This window comes from Prorops nasuta, unplaced genomic scaffold, assembly GCF_024137725.1.
Source record: "Prorops nasuta isolate Cenicafe-Biocafe unplaced genomic scaffold, Cenicafe_Pnas_1.2 PNAS00027, whole genome shotgun sequence".
Taxonomy (NCBI): Eukaryota; Metazoa; Arthropoda; class Insecta; order Hymenoptera; family Bethylidae; genus Prorops; species Prorops nasuta.
The window spans coordinates 836,545-854,462 of record NW_027116824.1 but is presented as its reverse complement, the minus strand read 5'-3'; the positions used below and the strand labels follow the sequence as shown (position 1 = coordinate 854,462).

Here is a 17,918-nt window from a genome sequence, read left to right as displayed (position 1 = left end):
AGAAGCATCTGTTAAACTAGTCTATAATAGAAAGTCCCAGTGAAAAGATCCTTTCCCAAATTACAATGAAAATTTTAATAAATCATTAGTGAACAGTTTAATTATCAATGATGGCTTTGCCATTTTTTATATTCTTAGTTCTGGTTGGATTTAGTACAGCCTGGCTGGAAGAGAGGTTTGTGTTAGAATAATAAATAGAATTTTAGAAATATAATTAAGATCTTAAGCAATAAAAAAAAAATTAAAAATTGTAGACCAGTGTTAGAGTCCAGAGATGGTAATTTGATCATCTCCAGTGCTAAAGACAGGAATATTACCCTTAAGGTACAGGGTAAAGGAAACGTTAATATTGGAGATGTTAATTTATTGCAAATAGCAATAACGGTAAGTTAATTGTTTTTTAAATCTGAAAGTACTGACATAAAACCATATTTGATATTTCTTACTATACATTTACCTCGAAAATGACTTAGGCGAAGAATGCTACGAGATTTATCGATCGATGGAGAAGAGGATATTTTTCCGAGGTTGAAACTAATATTCAACGTTTATCGGAAATTATAGAAGGCCCGATGGGTTTGGAGCGCAGGATTACTATGCTCGAGTGGTCGGGAGATTCGAATAGTACTTCAGCCGCAACAAGCAGACCAAAACCTGGCCAAGTAATTTACATAGTTTTTTACAGTAGTAACAAATTTATGTTAAATTTTATTTAAAAAAAAATGTCTTCTTCCAGTCCTCGACCGTAGACTCGATGGCAAGAACTCGAATACGACGTCTGAACAACATAGTTAGTAAAATTTGTTAAAAAATATACCAACAGAAATTAAATCTCGTATTTACCTTCACTAATACTCGTTCCACAGGTAAATCGTCTCGAAATCAAAGTAAATACGATGCTGAGAAAACTTCGAGAAAATGAATGTCAGAGTAACCCGTGTCTAAACGGTGGTACTTGTCACGACATGTACGACGGATACGTTTGTCACTGTCCATCAAGTTGGGAGGCAAGTGAATTTAATATTTGAAGAAAAGTATTATTATTAATTTCTATCAAATATTATTTAACTTTTTTACGTCGCAGGGCCCCACTTGCTCGGCAGATGTGAACGAATGCTCAAGATTCTTCGGAACCGATTTGGGATGTCAGAATGGAGCAACTTGCATCAATCTTTTAGGATCATACCAGTAAATATTTCTGAACAGTTTTATACAGGGTGAGGCACTTAAGCCGCCCCAGAATGTGGATGCAGAAAGGCGCGTATCTCTTCACCTATAAAAGATATTCAATTTTTGCATAGAACCTTTCTGAAAGCAAATAACAAGAGGCTTCGAAAATGTCCTATGGAAAAATTAATATCTGTTATAGTTAAAGAGATACACCTCTTTCGGCATTCGTATTCTGGGGCGGCTTAAGTGCCTCACCCTGTATATAAATTCTTCTAAAAACCAAGTAGCAAAAATTTCTATACAATTTCTGCAACATTAGGTGTAATTGTGCAACTGGATTTTTTGGTCTGCATTGCACAAAGAGGACAGCAGTGTGCAGCGAGCAAACTTCTACGGAATTATGTGGCCATGGTATTTGCGTCAGTCAGTCGACGCCATTAGGCTACACTTGCATATGCGATCAAGTACGTACTGACTACAAAAGTATATCGATCGTATTACCCAATGACAAAACAGATGACCGAATATTTTGAACGAATTAAAGGGCTGGGAAGCCGATGGTTCGACAAATCCAGCGTGCATCAAGGATGTGAACGAATGTGCTTCCAATCATCCACCTTGCTCGGTGAATCCACCTGTACCGTGTCAGAATACACCTGGAAGCTTCTCCTGTGGTAGTTGTCCACGTGGCTACACTGGCAATGGTTATTATTGCATTGACGTCGATGAATGTTTAACGGATAATGGTGGCTGTAGCAAAACACCGCTCGTTCAATGCATCAACACAATGGTATATGTATATGTATAGCACACCTTTAACACTATCACATTAAATTAGCTAACAGAGTCCTACACGTGTCTGTATATATATATATATATATATAAACTAATTAGTTTTCTTTCGAACAAGTTGCTAATGCATTCGTTGCTCTTTTTACAGGGCAGCAGAGTTTGTGGACAATGTCCTCCAGGATTCCAGGGTGATGGGACCAGCTGTATTTACGCAGGAGCGTGTCGCATCAACAATGGTGGCTGCCATCCGTTAGCAACTTGCATTGAAAATGCTGCACTCGCCGGATACGTTCAGTGTCGTTGTCCCGTTGGCTACGATGGTAGTGGAATGGGTCCAAATGGGTGCCAACGTGGAGCAACTCCTACGACCTGCGAAAACAACCCATGCGTTCATGGAACTTGCATCAGCAGTCGAAGCTATGGCTTCACGTGCTCCTGCACCTTCGGTTATACTGGTAAAGCATTGATCCAAATCCGAAGCAACGGATTGCGATAAACCTGAAGAGTGTGTGGTATCAGGATTTTGATGTAATTGCGTTGGTAAATTTTTTATCAGGTACTCTCTGCGACGTTCAAATAAATCCGTGCTCGCCGAACCCTTGTAAGAACAATGGAGGATGCATTCCTAACAATGGAGGGTATATCTGTAATTGTACCTCGGATTTCACTGGTGAGAGATGCGAGAACTCTCGTCAAACTTGCGGCGGAGTCTCGCGTAGTCCGGTAGGTCGACTGGATTTCCCGAAGAAGGAGATTAACTACCAACATGGTCTGAGTTGCGCCTGGGCTCTCATCACCAATCACTCGCTCGTATTAAACGTCACTTTCGAATCATTCAATATAGAACAATCAACTGACTGCAAGTTTGACTTCCTACAGGTTTCTGATATATCGTATATATAGTCTCTCTTGCTTCTTCATGTTCGAGATGTCCAATTTACTTGATTCCATTGTAATTTCAGATACACGATGGAAGGAATGCCGGAAGTCAAGCGATTGGCAGATACTGTGGTAGCAGTTTACCTAACAATGGGACTATCATTTCTTCTCATAATGCTTTATACTTTTGGTTTTACTCCGATAGCAGCAAGTCCGGAAGAGGATTCTCGTTTCAATGGACAAGCATCGAGCCGGTATGTGGTGGTGATCTCACTGGCAATTACGGTACAATAAGATCACCAGGTTCACCAGGCCGTTATCCACCCAATCGTGATTGTTATTGGAATATTGATCTAAGAGCAGGAAGTAGAATTCAATTCCATTTTGGACAACTTATGTTGGAGGAACATCCAACGTGTGCGAATGATTACGTAGAAGTACGTTCCTACAGCTTATAGATCTTGCTCTTGAGTCTCCTGATTGCATTCTGCAAGATTTTAATTTTCTTTCTTCAGATATTGGATATTGAAAATAATCTGTTGGCAAAATATTGCAATCACAGTCATCCTGAACCTTTCACGACCCCGGCGAACGCTGCGATTGTTCATTTCCACTCAGATTCCTCGAAGCAAGATTCAGGATTCCAAATTCATTACACGAGAACCGAGAGTTTACCTGGTTGTGGTGGTCTGTACACCAGTGTCACGGGGATTATCGCGACGCCACCTCACGAAGGATCGAGTTATGATCAAAATATGGAATGCGATTGGAAGATACAATTGCCGTTGAATGAACGTATAAAAATAACGTGGATCGATTTCAAGGTCGAATCCTCTAGCTCTTGCCAATTCGACTCGGTCGAGGTATGTCTTCGTCATTTTCTTCCTGTTTTCTAACGAAGATATTTAAGCAATATTCTTGAAATGAAATTAATATTACCAACGTAACACTGATTCAAGATTTTCGACGGTCCATCCATCGACTCTCCGCTAATCGGAAGATATTGCGGCACTGACCTGCCACCAACAGTGACCTCGACTTCAAACGTGTTATTAGTTAGATTTAAAACGGACTGGTCCTTCGAGTTCGAAGGATTTAAATTAAAGTACGAGACTATGTGCGGAGGTGTGTTCACCGAACCTACGGGAATTTTGACCTCACCGTTGTACCCCAATAGTTATCCTGCTTCGAGGATTTGTAGATACGAAATTATGCAGCCTCCTGGAAAAAGGATTGTTCTCACAATGGAAGATATGGATATCGAAGGCGTCGGTTCGCAAACTTGTTATTTCGATCAACTGTTGATTTACGGTGACGATACTAACCATTCTCAGGCACTTGATCTTCTCTGTGGTCCCTCTCACTATACGCCAAAAGAGCCGTACTACTCCTCGTATAATTATATGCTCTTATTATTCATGACCGATTCATCCAATCATAATCGTGGATTCAAAGCAAATTACACAACAATTGATACGAGTTGGTATTCAGAAGTTTCTATCAGAAAATATCGAATTTTAATTTCACACTTCATACATTTTATATTTTACATTTTTAGGATGTGGTGGAGTGTACAGAGATGCTTCCGGTGTCATCACATCGCCTGGAACGAATGGCGGTAAATATTCGAGTAATGAGCATTGTCTTTGGATGATTAGAGCACCACGAGGATACATCGTATCTCTCTCGTGGATCTCGTTTAGTTTGGAGTATCATTACAAATGCGCCAATGATTTTGTTAAAGTTTTTGACAATTTTTCAAACTTGGCGGAAAGCATAATGGGAACGTAAGTCTATGCGTAATGTTATTATTATTTTAGCGTCTATAGTTCAATAGGTTTTCATCGTTAAAATTTAATTAATATTTTTATATAGTTATTGCGGAACGACGAAACCACCTGCGTTGATGACGCAAGATAGATTTATGACAATAGAATTCAAGACCGATCTGACTGTTTCTGCCGAAGGTTTTATGGCCTCCTACGTATTCATCGATGCATCTAAAATGTGTGGTGGCCATTACTTTAAGCAAAATGGTATTATTACCTCTCCGAATTTCCCCAACGATTATCCAAAAGATAAAGAGTGTATCTGGGTAATCGAGGCTCCCAACAAGCAACGAATCTTACTGAAGCCCGATAATTTCACCCTGGAAAGCCATTACGAGTGTTCTTTCGATTACCTCGAGTTAAGGTAATATTTACATCAAACGATACACGTTTACGTAAAACTATTTCTCCAATAGTATAATCATTAATTTTTTATAGGAACGGTGGCTACGAAACATCGCCGCTAATTGGAAAATATTGCGGAACTGATTTTCCAAAATACATCCTAAGTCAAACGAATCAGCTGTATATTAAATTTAAATCTGACAGTTCGAGAAGCGAAAAAGGATTCAGTCTGAGCTGGGACAGTACCGTGGACGGTTAGAATAAATGAATTTCGTGTAAAAAACTTATGCTAATAAGTTTGCTTCATTTCAGGATGTGGAGGAAGTATGTCCGGTGCTACGGGTGATATAATCTCGCCAAATTATCCTCAACCGTACAATTATAACGCAGACTGCACATGGAAAATTTCAGTCGCTGCTGGGAGTGTGATAAGAATATTTTTTATGGATTTGGATCTGGAGCAGCACTCTAAATGTCGATACGATTACATCGAAATATCTGATGGACCAAAGAGGCACAAAGATGCTCCTCGATACTGCGGAACCGATCACCCAGCAATGATCGAAACTAAGAACAATGTAGCTACGATTCGTTTCCGAAGCGATTTCACCACTTCCAGCAGAGGCTTTCATTTGAGATACGAGACGCGTAAGTTATTAATTAATAATATTCTCGTATAGAGTGGAATTAAATTTTAACACTGATCAACCGTTATGACTGATTTCAGAATGCAATAATAAAGTAAAGGGTTTCCAAGGAGTTATCGAATCACCAAACTTCCCGAATAAATATGAAAACAGCGCCAATTGCACCTGGATTATTGATGCTCCCATAGGAAACAAAGTTAACTTGACATTCTCTCACTTTGAACTCGAGGAAATGGATTCACAGAGGAACTGTGCTTCCGACAAATTAATAATACAGGAGGGTGAGGATGACCAAGCTAATACAGAACTGGGAACCTTCTGCGACAGTGTCAATTTGCCTCATGAGATTCATTCCTCTCAACACCAGGTCTTCGTTAAATTTATTACCGATAAATTCTTAGCATTCGGTGGTTTTAGACTAGAATGGGTGGTAGATGGATGCGTGGAGTATCTGACAAGACCCGAAGGCAGTTTTACTTCGCCAAACTACCCTAACTCCTACCCCACGAACGTTCAATGTGAATTCACAATAGAAGTGGACATCATGCACAGTATAGAAGTCACGTTTGAAGACGTCGATACCGAGAAGAACAAATTATGCAATTTTGACAAGATAAATGTTTATAGTGGAAGCGACGCATCTGCACCCAAATTAACGACTCTGTGTCATACCGATAAGCCTGTGGTTATTACCAGTACGGGCAATAAAATGTTTATCAACTTTTCATCAGACTCTTCTTATGGTGGGCGTGGCTTCAAGGTCTCTTATAAGAGCGTTCCTCTCGCATGCGGTGGAAGATTCATCTCTAATACTGGAGTCATACACTCGACCAATTACCCCCAGAATTATCCACACAATCAAAATTGCGAATGGCTTTTGGAAGTCGATACGAAACATGTGGTAAACCTAACATTCACTGATTTTGATATCGAAGATAGCACAAATTGCACGGACGATTATGTGAAGGTAAGCATGGCTCGGATATAATTACATAGCTGATGCACCATTTAAAATGCTCCAGAGAATGCAAGAAGACTCTTATACCCGTAACTATGGAAGATATTAAATTTGTCAAATATATTTTTTTTAAGTTTTTTATTTGCATTTCAGAGAAATTTTATGCAAAATTTTGTTATCTTTAATAGTTACGGAGATATAAATATAAACGTTCTCTTTCATGCACGAATCGAGGCGTTTTATCAGTGGCAGACTTTATGACCAAGAATGTGCTGTATACTTAATAAGAATTTTTACAGATATACGATGGACCAACCCGAGACGATTTATTGTTGGGAACGCACTGCAAAAATGAATTACCACCATCATACGTGTCATCGAGCAATAAAATGCTAGTAGTGATGCGAACGGATAATTTTATTTCTGCCAAAGGCTTTTCTGCCAAATTCATCAGAGATTGCGGAGCTCGAATAATCGTGAAAGATAGTGGCTTCCTAACCAGTTCATTTTTTGATTTTAACCCACACTATTACACAAAGTGCCATTGGACACTGATAGCCGAAGATCCATGTATCTACTTATTTTTACATTCCTATTCAGAAAATTATTTCAATATTTCTTATAATTATTCTAATTTCTGTATCTTTTTTTTTTCAGCGGATCACGTTACGTTAACGTTTACTCATATGGATATGTCAGCATTGGGAGAAATTTCCTTGAGTGATTCTCCAACGGATATAAACGATACTTGTCGACTTCAATACGTTCAGGTTTTCGAAGGCATTGGCAAAGAGGGACCATCGCTCGGTAAATGGTGCACGAATAAAGTTCCACTACCAATTACCAGTACTGGAAATGCCTTATCATTGTACCTATATTCGCAATATGCTTTCCCCCATGACTTGGTATCAGCTACTTATTCGTCTCTAAATTCCGGTTAGTCTCCAGCTTCGGTAAAACGCGTGCACAATTAATAATAACACGTATATAGTATTAACAGCAGGATTTTTTGTTACCATTAGCATGCGGCGGTCAGTATACATCGTTGCACGGAACTATCGCGTCCCCTGGCTATCCATTAAGCTACAGGCCAAACTCTGAATGTATTTGGATATTGAATACCACGCCCGGAAATAAAATCAGTTTGTCATTTAACGTGTTCGATATAGAACCGAGTACCAATTGCGATTTGGATTACTTGGAGATTCGAGAGGAAAATGGCGTTGGAAAACTAATTGGAAATTATTGTGGAAAGGATGTCGTGGATACAATAACTTCGAATAAGAAGCTGTGGGTGAAGTTTAAGAGCGACGGAGAGGGAACCGCTAAAGGTTTTCTGGCAGAGTATTCATTCTTGCATGGGAATGAACTGGAGGGACCGCTAGGAGAAATTTGCTCACCTTTGTATCCGCTGCCTTATACGGATGAAACAGTAATTTCTTGGCGAATTACGGTTCAATATGGCATGCTGATTCGCATTGAGTTTAAGGATATTCGCATAGACACATATAGTTCAATGTGCAGTCCTGCCTTCAAGGTTGCTTCTTCTGCTTTTTTTTTTTTTTTAATATAATTAAGAAACTAACGAAAGATTTGTGCGATTGTATCTAACGATGAAAAATACTTTTTATTTTAGGTTTTCGATGGCTATAACGACGAAGCTGGCGTATTATTAGAGGCGTGCGATTTAACCAAACAGGAGCCGATCACGACAACGAGCAATGTTGCATTCATCAAACTTGACACCACGACCTACACATATGCCGCTAGATTCGATCTGGTCTGGATCGAGATTCCCAAACTTGAACTCACAGCCTCGAGCCTCGTTAAAAGTAAGAAATTTATTCTCTCGATAAATTAACACATATATATCTAATCTGTTATCAACATGCAGTATCAGAGTGCAACGAAGAAATAGTTCTGGCCGACAGTAAAAATAAGTCATACGTTTTATTCTCGCCTGGTTGGCCAAATGGTTACACGGAAAATCTCAGATGTAATTGGCTGTTCACATCACCACCTGGAACTCACCTGAAGATCAGGATTATTCAAATGGATCTGGAAGAAAGTCATGAATGTCTGATGGACTCTGTCTCGATATATTCTGGGAATGCTATGTTGTCATTGGATAATGCTAAACTCCTGCAAAGATTATGTTTGTCCAATTCCACGTTGTCCTTGATAAAAGCCAGCAATGTAATGACAGTGAAATTCGAAAGTGATGGTTACGGTAATAAAACTGGCTTCCATGCTTACGTTTATCGAGGTAATTTTAATTACAGCCAATCAAAACTTCACGTGCGATTCAATTGGTTGATGGGGTGCATTTATCTTCTGTTTGATATTCAGATTGCGGTGGTCAGTTAGAAGGTCCGAACGGAGAGATTCAGATTAATAATGAAACGAGCTTTATAGGAATGCGTCGTTGGCATTTCTCCTGCGAATGGACGGTCAAAGTAAGACCCGGCAAAACGATAGAAGTAAAGATCACCCAGTGGGATTCTACCGAGGAAGATTCGACTGCGTGTAGGAGTATCTTTCTTCTGGTGAGAGTCTTCTAGCGATACGAAAGATGACGTGGGATAGATATCAATAATCAATGATTTGTGATTAGCTGAGGAACGGTGGCGAAACTTTGTCTCCTCTTCTGGGAAGAGGAAAGTACTGCAGCAAGTTCGAAGATTCCGAGAAGTTGAATACAACTGGAAATCAATTGTACGTCAAGTTTAACGGAACGCGTCCCATACCCTTTACTCTGACGTACAGGTACTACAATATTTTTCTTGAAATAATAAGTTGACATTCTCTATAAAAAAATATAATTTTTCAGAGAGATTAACATGAACTGCGGCGGATCTTACGTGATGACACCAGATATGCATCAATTCGAATTTTCTACACCAAACTATCCGAACATACCTCCACCCTTCAGCGAGTGCTTCTGGTCCATCAGAGCGCCTCAAAATGAACAACTCTCTATTCATTTTGTTCGAAGATTCGACTTGGATAATAAGTATACGGATATATTCTTAAATTGATCATTATATAAATTAAGACTCTTCGTTATTTTTGTTAAATCAATGTTTTGTATCTTAACTAATTATATAGCTGCGAAACCGAATTTGTCGAAATACGAGATGGTGGTACAAGTAATTCCAGAAGTCTTGGCAGATACTGTACGGATGTAGCACCAAACAGTTTGAAGACTACCGGAAATACAATATATATTCACTATTATACCAGTACGCCTGAACCTAAGAATGGATTTATGGCTGTTGTAACTACATCGAGTATGCTGATATCTTTCTTATATATCAATATTTGTACAATTGCTCATTGCTCATTGTTAAAACTTCTCTTAATACTTTGCAGATATATGTGGAGGAATTTTAAGAGGAACGTCAGGTGTAATAAATTCACCAAACTATCCAGAAAGCTACACTTTGGAAGGATCCAAAAATCTCGAATGTGGTTGGTGGATACAGGCACCTGTAGGACATACCTTGAAGCTTCAATTCCGTGACATTCACCTCCCAAGCTTCCGTTCGTGTGATAAAACAGATCACGTGACAATTGGAGAAAAAGATCCTACGAATTCAACATGTATTATTCGTTAAATTTAAAATCTGAATAATTTCTAAGTAACTATAGATGTGCAGTCTAAAGTTGAGTATTTTTGTTAATTCTAGCAAGTTTAGAGCTGTCAGTCGGTGATCTTGGCACATATTGCGGAACTACTAAGCCTGACGTTATTGAAACTTCAACTAACGAAGCATACATAATGTTTATAACTACTAGTGGCGAACGGTTTAGGTTCAGAGGTTTTAGTCTTAATTACACAGCTAGTAAAGAAGGTTGGTTATTCTTACTTTAAAGAGAAATGAAAGTACATTTCTCCATAACGAAAAAAATTAATTGTGTGTAATCGAGGAATAATTTATCTTTTAGTTTGCGGTGGTCAGCTGACTGCAATGAGCGGAATTATAAAATCTCCTGGGTATCCTACTCCACGTGGACGTGGAAGGTAAAGTTAGTTTTATTTCGAACTGATACATTTTATAGAAATAGAAGCATAAATTGCACATTGTTTTTAAGGACTTGTGATTGGAAAATAAATCTTCCACATGGCTTCCAAGTCTTGCTAGAAATCTTGCAGTTGGATGCTTTCGATACATATTCTGACAATACATTAACGGTACTTACTTTTTATAATCTGTCAAATACAACGAAAGCCAGGTGCTTAAAATTATTTTTCTTTAAAAATTTCTTTACAGTTCTACAATGATTTTCAATATAAGTCTAGAACTAAAGTAGTTACTCAAAATAATGGAATGCAGCAAGTAACAAGCTCCAGTAATCAGATGATGATTATAACTTGGTCAACTACAGGAAATCGTGTCTTTAAACTGCGGTATTCAGCGATAGCACCATCCCGTGAGTAATTTCAGTTACTTTTGACGAATTAATGAGACAAGTCCCAAACTCTCTTACGCAGCTGATGATAACTTTTTGCTTAGCCTGTGGAGCACTATTGAAAGAGGCTGAAGGGAGACTATCAGTTCCATCAACTTTACCTTTCAACGAGACTTCCTACTATTGTTTATGGAAATTAGAACCACCAGAAAATTTTATCTCTTCAACGAATGATACGGGATTAACATTGTCCTTAAAAATTAGCGGTGCCTTAGGAAATAGAAAGTCTTCTACGTATTGTTACAATGCTCAGTCGTTTATTCAGGTCAACAGTAAGGACAACGTTATTTATCTAGTTATATCGAATGCTCTCTTTCCAATATAATATAATATTCAATTATTTAGGCGTGAAGAGGATGTGTGGTAATTTAACGGAGCCCGCATATATTAGAAGTCCTTTGCCAATCAACGAAATATCAGTAAGCATCTAATCAAGGTTCCCGGTTTTATTAACGATAAAAATTACATCTCTAACCCTTTTTAAAGATCGTAAATGGCACGTTTGGGTCAGATGTGCTATCGATCGACGTTAAATACAAATGGCAGTCGTGTGGCGGCATCTTGGGGGGTCCAACACATGTAATAAAAGCACCAAAGAACGTGGCATACCCCGTCAATTGTGCCTGGAAAGTACAATATCCGGACTCTGGAGAGACTCTGAAGCTATCGTTTGTAAAACTAGATTTAAAGAACTGTGAAAAAAGTTACATTACGGTTAGGTACACTTGTTTTCCATTCAATCGATTTGTAGTTTCTGATTGTATTGATTTTCTACATCATGACATTTCTATGTTTTAGGAAAGGAGGAGCACTATCACCTTTGATAGGCAAATATTGTGGAAACATTGTGGGTATATCAAATCTTAATATTACAAGCACGTGGAACAAATTATGGATAGAGTACTTTGCTGAGACGGAGTCCAATGATTTTGAGCTCAAACTTGAGACAAGCAGTGCAGGTTGTGGTGGTACTCTAGCAGGAAACAGCAGAATTATCTCATCTCCAGAGTAAACTTTATTTTATCTTTTTCTGTTAATGCAGTTCGTTCGAATGACTATGTACTAACTTAATATTGATTTTTATAGATTTCCAAAGCAGTATCCAAATAACGCGGAATGTATTTGGGAAATAGTGGCTGAAAATGGATTCCACATTGGTTTAACCTTCATCGATCGGTTTAGTTTGGAAACCAGTAACAATTGCGACAAAGATTACATAGAAGTAATCCTACACTCTACTCGGGACTTAAAAATTCCTACAAAAATTCTAACCAGCAATTTTATTCGATGCTTTGTTTGCGCAGATTTTCAACTGGAATATAAGCGAGTCTCGCAATGGTAATTGGACCTCGCTGGGTAAAGTTTGCGGTAGAAATACACCGGCCCCCTTCAATTCAACGTCGAATCGAATGAAAGTGGTATTCCGATCAAACGATGCAGTGCAAGGTGATGGCTTTAAAGCAATCTGGGAGGAAAATTGCGGGGGCGTATTCCAAGTGACTTCTGAACCAAATTTCCTTGTGTCGCCACAATTCCCAGACTATTACAGGCCTAATTTGTACTGTAATTATACACTAATTGCACCGGAAAAAGATATTATAGCTAAATTTATGGACTTTAACCTTGAACTCGGTAAGTTGACTAAGTTATTATAATAAATAAATTAAATATTAATTCGCTCATTTTCTTTTCTTCGAGCGAAAACGTGCAGTATGTATTTGGTTTGATTTTATTTATTTTTCCTTTTTCCAAAGGACATTCGGGCAATTGTAAATTCGATAATCTTACTGTCATGAAAGAGAGCTTCTATATGATGGAGGTGGAAGATGTCTTTTGCGGACAAACTAAGCCACCCGTACAAAGGTCCCAATCGAAAATGACCATCGTTTTCAGAACAGATCTTTACATTCAGCAGAATGGCTTCAGAATAAAATATCAATTAAATGGTAAAATCTAATAGTGAACTTATATTACGATTCATTTTAAATTTATTGACTTTGTTATTATTTGTCATAGATTGCGGTGGAATAATCACAAAACCTACTAGAATCAGTCCTCTGACGGATGGCACTGGTTACCTCGATCGAATGAATTGTACATGGGTTATTAAGGCACCTCAAGATAAAACTGTTATTGTGAGATTCGATAAATTGGTAACAGAATATAGTTCACAGTAAGATCCATGCAATTTTACTAAATATGTGTTAAATTAATCAAGCAAGAGCATCGTTTAAATTACCAATTTTATTTTAGTTGTTACTTCGATAGCGTAAAGATATACGAGGGTGAAATTATAGATAATGATAAAATGTTGGGCAATGTTTGCGGTAATTTGACGAGGACGCCACCAGTTTTTACCTCAGAAGGAAACAGTATGGTTATTCATTTTCATACCGATGATTCAAAAAGTGACGAAGGATTTACAGCGGAGGTAAGAATTATTTTAATCGCATTGTGAAATAATCAAGGTTTAATTTTAATATTTCAAATATCACGAATTTCTTTAGGTTTTATTCGGTAACGGTCCAGCATTAGGTTGCGGAAATAAAATTTATTTAACTGCAGAAAGCAGCTTCCAATTTAAGTCCCAAAAGGGAGAAATGTATGATGCTTTACAAGACTGCCATTGGACCGTTAGAACCGCTCCGGGTCACAACATCAAATTTACTGTAAATAGTGTTGATTTGCAAAATCCACCATTAATTGTAAACAATGTTACACATAGTCCCAAGGGTTGCACTGGAGACTTTATAGAAGTAAGTTTTTCTCCATTTAGATAGTGGACAATGATCAATCTCATCATTCTATTATACTGGTTGAATAATCTCTGTGATAGGTTCACGATGGTGCAGGACCATTCTCAGAATCTATCAATAAATTTTGTGGAAATATTGTCCCTAGACCAATAGTTTCATCCTCCAACGTAATGTGGATCAGATTGTTTACGGATGGAACTACCAATGGCCGAGGTGTTACAGGAACGTTGCAATCTGTGAATAGTAAGTACTCTTGAAAAATGAATTGAGCGTTCAAACTTTGGAACGATAATATTACATTGCATTATTGTTAATTATAGGTCTTTGTGGGGTGAAAGAACGAGAAGCTAATGATACTGAACAGTATATAACGTCCCCAAATTATCCGAACAATTATTCTCCTGGAATATCTTGCAGTTGGACAGTAAAAATTGTAGAAGATAGTGATGTAAGAGATCGACTTCACATAAGCTTCGAAGATTTCGAAATGTCAGATTCCAAAAGATGCGAAGACGAATATTTGCAGATTTCAGATCGTTTTGTAAGTTTCCTAAAGAATACTGTGTCATGATAAAGAATATCTTCCGTCAATATCAATATTAAATTTATGTCGTAGAATCGGTTTTACATCGACGAAGGCTTTGGAACAGATTTAATCTTTAGTGGAACACTGCGAAACCCAATAACTGTTGATGCGGTAAATCAATCTAGTTTTTGAAAAAATTGAGACAAAAATAATTAACATTTGTTTTTGATTCTAGGGAACTCATCATCCTTTCTCAACGTATAGGTACTGTGGTTCGCAATTACCTCACGAATACTACAGGTAATTTATGACTGACAAAATTTTAGATATTTTTTATCAGGATAGAAATAAATCAATGTTTTTGAATTTAGTTCCGGTGCCGAAGTGGAGATTAAATTTGTGTCAAGATCAGGTGGACACAAAGGGTTTAAACTGAAATATAATACTCCCGCGTGTAATCGTAATTATACAAGCGAGCAAGGTCGAATTGTGCATCAGGGCACGACTACATGTATATGGACTATCACAGCGCCAGCTAATCACACAATTTCATTGTACTTTAGTAATTTTAAACTGTTTGATGTGGACCAATGCACGTCGACTGGCATGAAAGTAAGTAATTAGATTATTTTTACCTTGATCTTTTCTGATATTCAGGACATCTTAAAATTTCAAGGTTTGGGAAGGAGACAAGTCCGCGGCACAATTGTTGGTTACACTTTGCGGTGTATCAATACCTAGCCCAATATTCAGCGTCGGCAATAAACTTACTATAGAATCTTACTCTGATAGAGCAAGGTCTTACGAAGTTTATGATATGGTTTATACGACGACTGATAAAGGTAGGCAATAAAATCTTAATGTAATAATGAATACAGTTTTGGTAAAAAAAAAAAATGGTCTGAATTGCAATCGTTCATTGATAGGACGAGGTTGTGGTGGAAAAATTTACAATTACGGTGGACGGTTTACATCACCGCTATATCCAAAAGCATACCGGAACAATAGCGAGTGTAATTGGTACATCAGCGTACCACGAGGATTCAATATTTTACTAGAATTCGTAGTATTCGACATAGGAAATCAAAATTGCGCGAACGACTATCTGAAAATCTTTGATGTCGTTGAAAATGCTGAACCAGTAATACGAACAACTTTCTGCGGAGGGGTATGACGAATAATAATTACCTCTCTATCGCATTCAGAAGGAGAGAAGCATGCATATTAATTACTATATTTTTGTTGTTCAGGATAGTCCAGGTAGAATAATAATCAATAACGATCAAATAATAGTGAGATATAAATCTACCGTAAATAACGGTGGTTCTGGATGGGCTGCATCATTTTTGGCACAGCATACAGGTGAAGAAATTTTCTTGCACATTTATTGAATAAATAAAACAAAGCTACTATATCAAATAATTTATATTTACAGAGAATCCTGTTGAGGTTTATCAAAACTGGTGAACAAGGTTAACTGATTAACAATATAGAACTGATAATGATTAAATTTGTATTTCCTTATTTACTTTATTCTAAAAAGTAATAATTCTATTTATAAATTAAAATAACTAAAATCTATTTGCTAAAATTGTACGAGTCTTAAATCCTATCCTTATGTTCTAGAACACTTCTCTGTTTCATCTTCCTGAACATTTTCCGCAACATTTTCTTCGTCACAAGTTTCGCTACTTTCCTCAGCTACTGCCTCCACGTTTTCTTCATCTACATTAGTTTCCTCCACGATTTCATCGTTTTTAGTCGTAAGCTCATCTGCATTTTTGGGTTCTTCAACAGTCTTTAACTTTTTATTGGACGTCTTTTGTTCTTCGACGCTCCTTTTCTGAACTTTCTTCACTTTCGAGTGTTTATCTTTTTTCAAAGATTCTCCCTCGCCTGTCGCGCCTTGCGTTTCTACGGCTATTTCATCGCCATTGGCATTTTTACTCGTCTTAGTATTTTTGTTCTTAATCGATTTTCCTTTTTTCTTATCGTGTCTTACTTTGTGGCTTTGAGTCTCTGCATCAACCGGTGCACTTGCAACATCTTCGGTTACCTTGCTTTTCTTAGACTTCTTTTTGTTCTTTTGAACATTATTGACAGTTTCTTCTGCGTTATACGAGCTTGACCTTTTTTTATTTTTACCTTGTTTAGCTACTTTCTCCGATGGTTGGTGTTTTTCCTGAGTGCCAAGAGAGTCAGTATTGCTGTTTTCATTTGTTTCCTGTACTTGCGCAGCATTCTGCTCTTTCTTTCCTTTTCCTTTCGACTTGTTACTTTTCTCATCTTTTTGATACTGTTTCGATTCTTTGCCAGATTTTTCAACGTTAGACTTGTCCAAACTTATCTGTTCCTCGGCATTCTGATTTTTCTTCGAGCTTCCTTGTTTCTTAACGTTTTTCTCCCCTTTGTTAGTTTTATGACTCGACTCTCTAATAACAATACCAAATTTATAAAACAATTAATTTTAAAAAAATTCATGAATAAGGAATATAAAATACAAATTTTATTAAACTCACTTTGTATGATGCAAGCTTTCCTTATTGTATTTTTTGTGATGCTTTTGCGAAGATTCTACACCCTTGCTGTGTTTCTTCGCGTAAGTCTCGGTAGCAACGATAGCAATTACTACGAGTAGAGTTAATAAAGCCCAGAGCCTAAATATCAAACCATACTGATGTAATTAGCAAATCCATAAAAAGTATTCTACAAAACTTACCTCATCTTGATAGTTTAGAGACTCGGTGTAATCACAGCTTAGATATCCTTATCAAGAAGTTATTCGCACAACACTATTCGCAGTAGTCACTGTTGGAAGGTTATATCAGTTCAGCGAGCCCCGTGAAAATCTCCTGGTAAATAAAATAAATTCCATTTATACATCTATGTGTAACACTAACACAAAATTTACAAGTACTACTGCTTTATCGCGCACGTATCTAATAAAGTAATTTGGCGAGTTAAATAACTACACTATAATTATGAGTACGTGAGTAGTGTCAGGCCAGAGCATCGATATTAATCAATTACTCTGATCTCGACCCAAGTTAAAAATCTAAGATGTTATTGTATACCGTTCTTATTTGTCCTGTCCGTGGAACTTTGTAACAGTACTGACCAGGCACCAATAGGCTTACTCCGTTTTATAGACTAGCCGATTTTATTTATATCGGATTAATTTATATTATTTAGTCTGATAAACATTTAATCTAAAGCCAATAAATTGAAGCGATAACCAACTACGTAAGTAGAATGTTCAGTGACGTTCATCAACACTCGACCAAAGACTTCTTTCATTCGAGCACTTTCGAATGACACAAATCAAGTGTAACCCTATGGCGGAATTACTCTGAAATTCTGATCAAGTGTTTTTTCACATGATAAACACTGTCTCGATAGATCAAAGATAACAATGAGCTATTTCCCTGACGCACTTTATGCTTAACCGGCCAGATAAAGACTTCTTTGTATAACCATTTCTTTGATAGCAATAATATTATATAATATAATCAAAATAAGAGATAGTGATATTAAAATGACTAA

General features: G+C 37.4%; 2 protein-coding genes across 2 annotated transcripts; one reads left to right on the top strand and one right to left on the bottom strand.

The window, feature by feature from the left end:
- Positions 1 to 110: 110 nt before the first annotated feature.
- Positions 111 to 15,956, top strand: LOC136782660 (cubilin-like). Its single transcript, XM_066742256.1, has 51 exons — positions 111 to 175; positions 255 to 384; positions 474 to 662; positions 737 to 790; positions 867 to 1,007; positions 1,085 to 1,188; positions 1,490 to 1,634; positions 1,715 to 1,960; positions 2,111 to 2,417; positions 2,519 to 2,841; positions 2,925 to 3,278; positions 3,357 to 3,704; positions 3,801 to 4,320; positions 4,400 to 4,628; positions 4,717 to 5,034; positions 5,109 to 5,269; positions 5,328 to 5,663; positions 5,743 to 6,629; positions 6,920 to 7,190; positions 7,278 to 7,556; positions 7,643 to 8,160; positions 8,257 to 8,452; positions 8,515 to 8,886; positions 8,970 to 9,166; positions 9,235 to 9,386; positions 9,451 to 9,633; positions 9,729 to 9,910; positions 9,993 to 10,223; positions 10,328 to 10,474; positions 10,569 to 10,644; positions 10,716 to 10,815; positions 10,895 to 11,054; positions 11,138 to 11,365; positions 11,439 to 11,512; positions 11,580 to 11,812; positions 11,892 to 12,101; positions 12,180 to 12,315; positions 12,398 to 12,725; positions 12,848 to 13,039; positions 13,110 to 13,266; positions 13,347 to 13,524; positions 13,601 to 13,849; positions 13,930 to 14,092; positions 14,170 to 14,390; positions 14,466 to 14,546; positions 14,611 to 14,675; positions 14,747 to 14,987; positions 15,052 to 15,217; positions 15,302 to 15,543; positions 15,626 to 15,737; positions 15,811 to 15,956. The coding sequence occupies exons 1-51, from the start codon at positions 111 to 113 to the stop codon at positions 15,840 to 15,842; spliced, it is 11,229 nt and encodes a 3,742-aa protein (XP_066598353.1). The 3' UTR covers positions 15,843 to 15,956.
- LOC136782587 (cylicin-2-like) lies at positions 15,881 to 17,662 on the bottom strand. Its single transcript, XM_066742104.1, has 4 exons — positions 17,450 to 17,662; positions 17,095 to 17,227; positions 16,895 to 17,032; positions 15,881 to 16,807 (listed from the first exon to the last, which is right to left on the bottom strand). Exons 2-4 carry the CDS (start codon positions 17,097 to 17,099, stop codon positions 15,991 to 15,993), a joined length of 960 nt encoding a protein of 319 aa, XP_066598201.1. The 5' UTR covers positions 17,100 to 17,227; positions 17,450 to 17,662; the 3' UTR covers positions 15,881 to 15,990.
- Between the last annotated feature and the right edge of the window lie 256 nt (positions 17,663 to 17,918).

Coding starts and splice junctions, on each gene's coding strand:
- LOC136782587 (XM_066742104.1), bottom strand. Junction 16,808..16,894: donor GAAAGCTTGCATCATACAAA/GTGAGTTTAATA, acceptor TATTGTTATTAG/AGAGTCGAGTCATAAAACTA.
- LOC136782660 (XM_066742256.1), top strand. CDS start 111: ATGGCTTTGCCATTTTTTATATTCTTAGTTCTGGTTGGATTTAGTACA. Junction 176..254: donor ACAGCCTGGCTGGAAGAGAG/GTTTGTGTTAGA, acceptor TAAAAATTGTAG/ACCAGTGTTAGAGTCCAGAG. Junction 14,547..14,610: donor ACCCAATAACTGTTGATGCG/GTAAATCAATCT, acceptor TTTTGATTCTAG/GGAACTCATCATCCTTTCTC.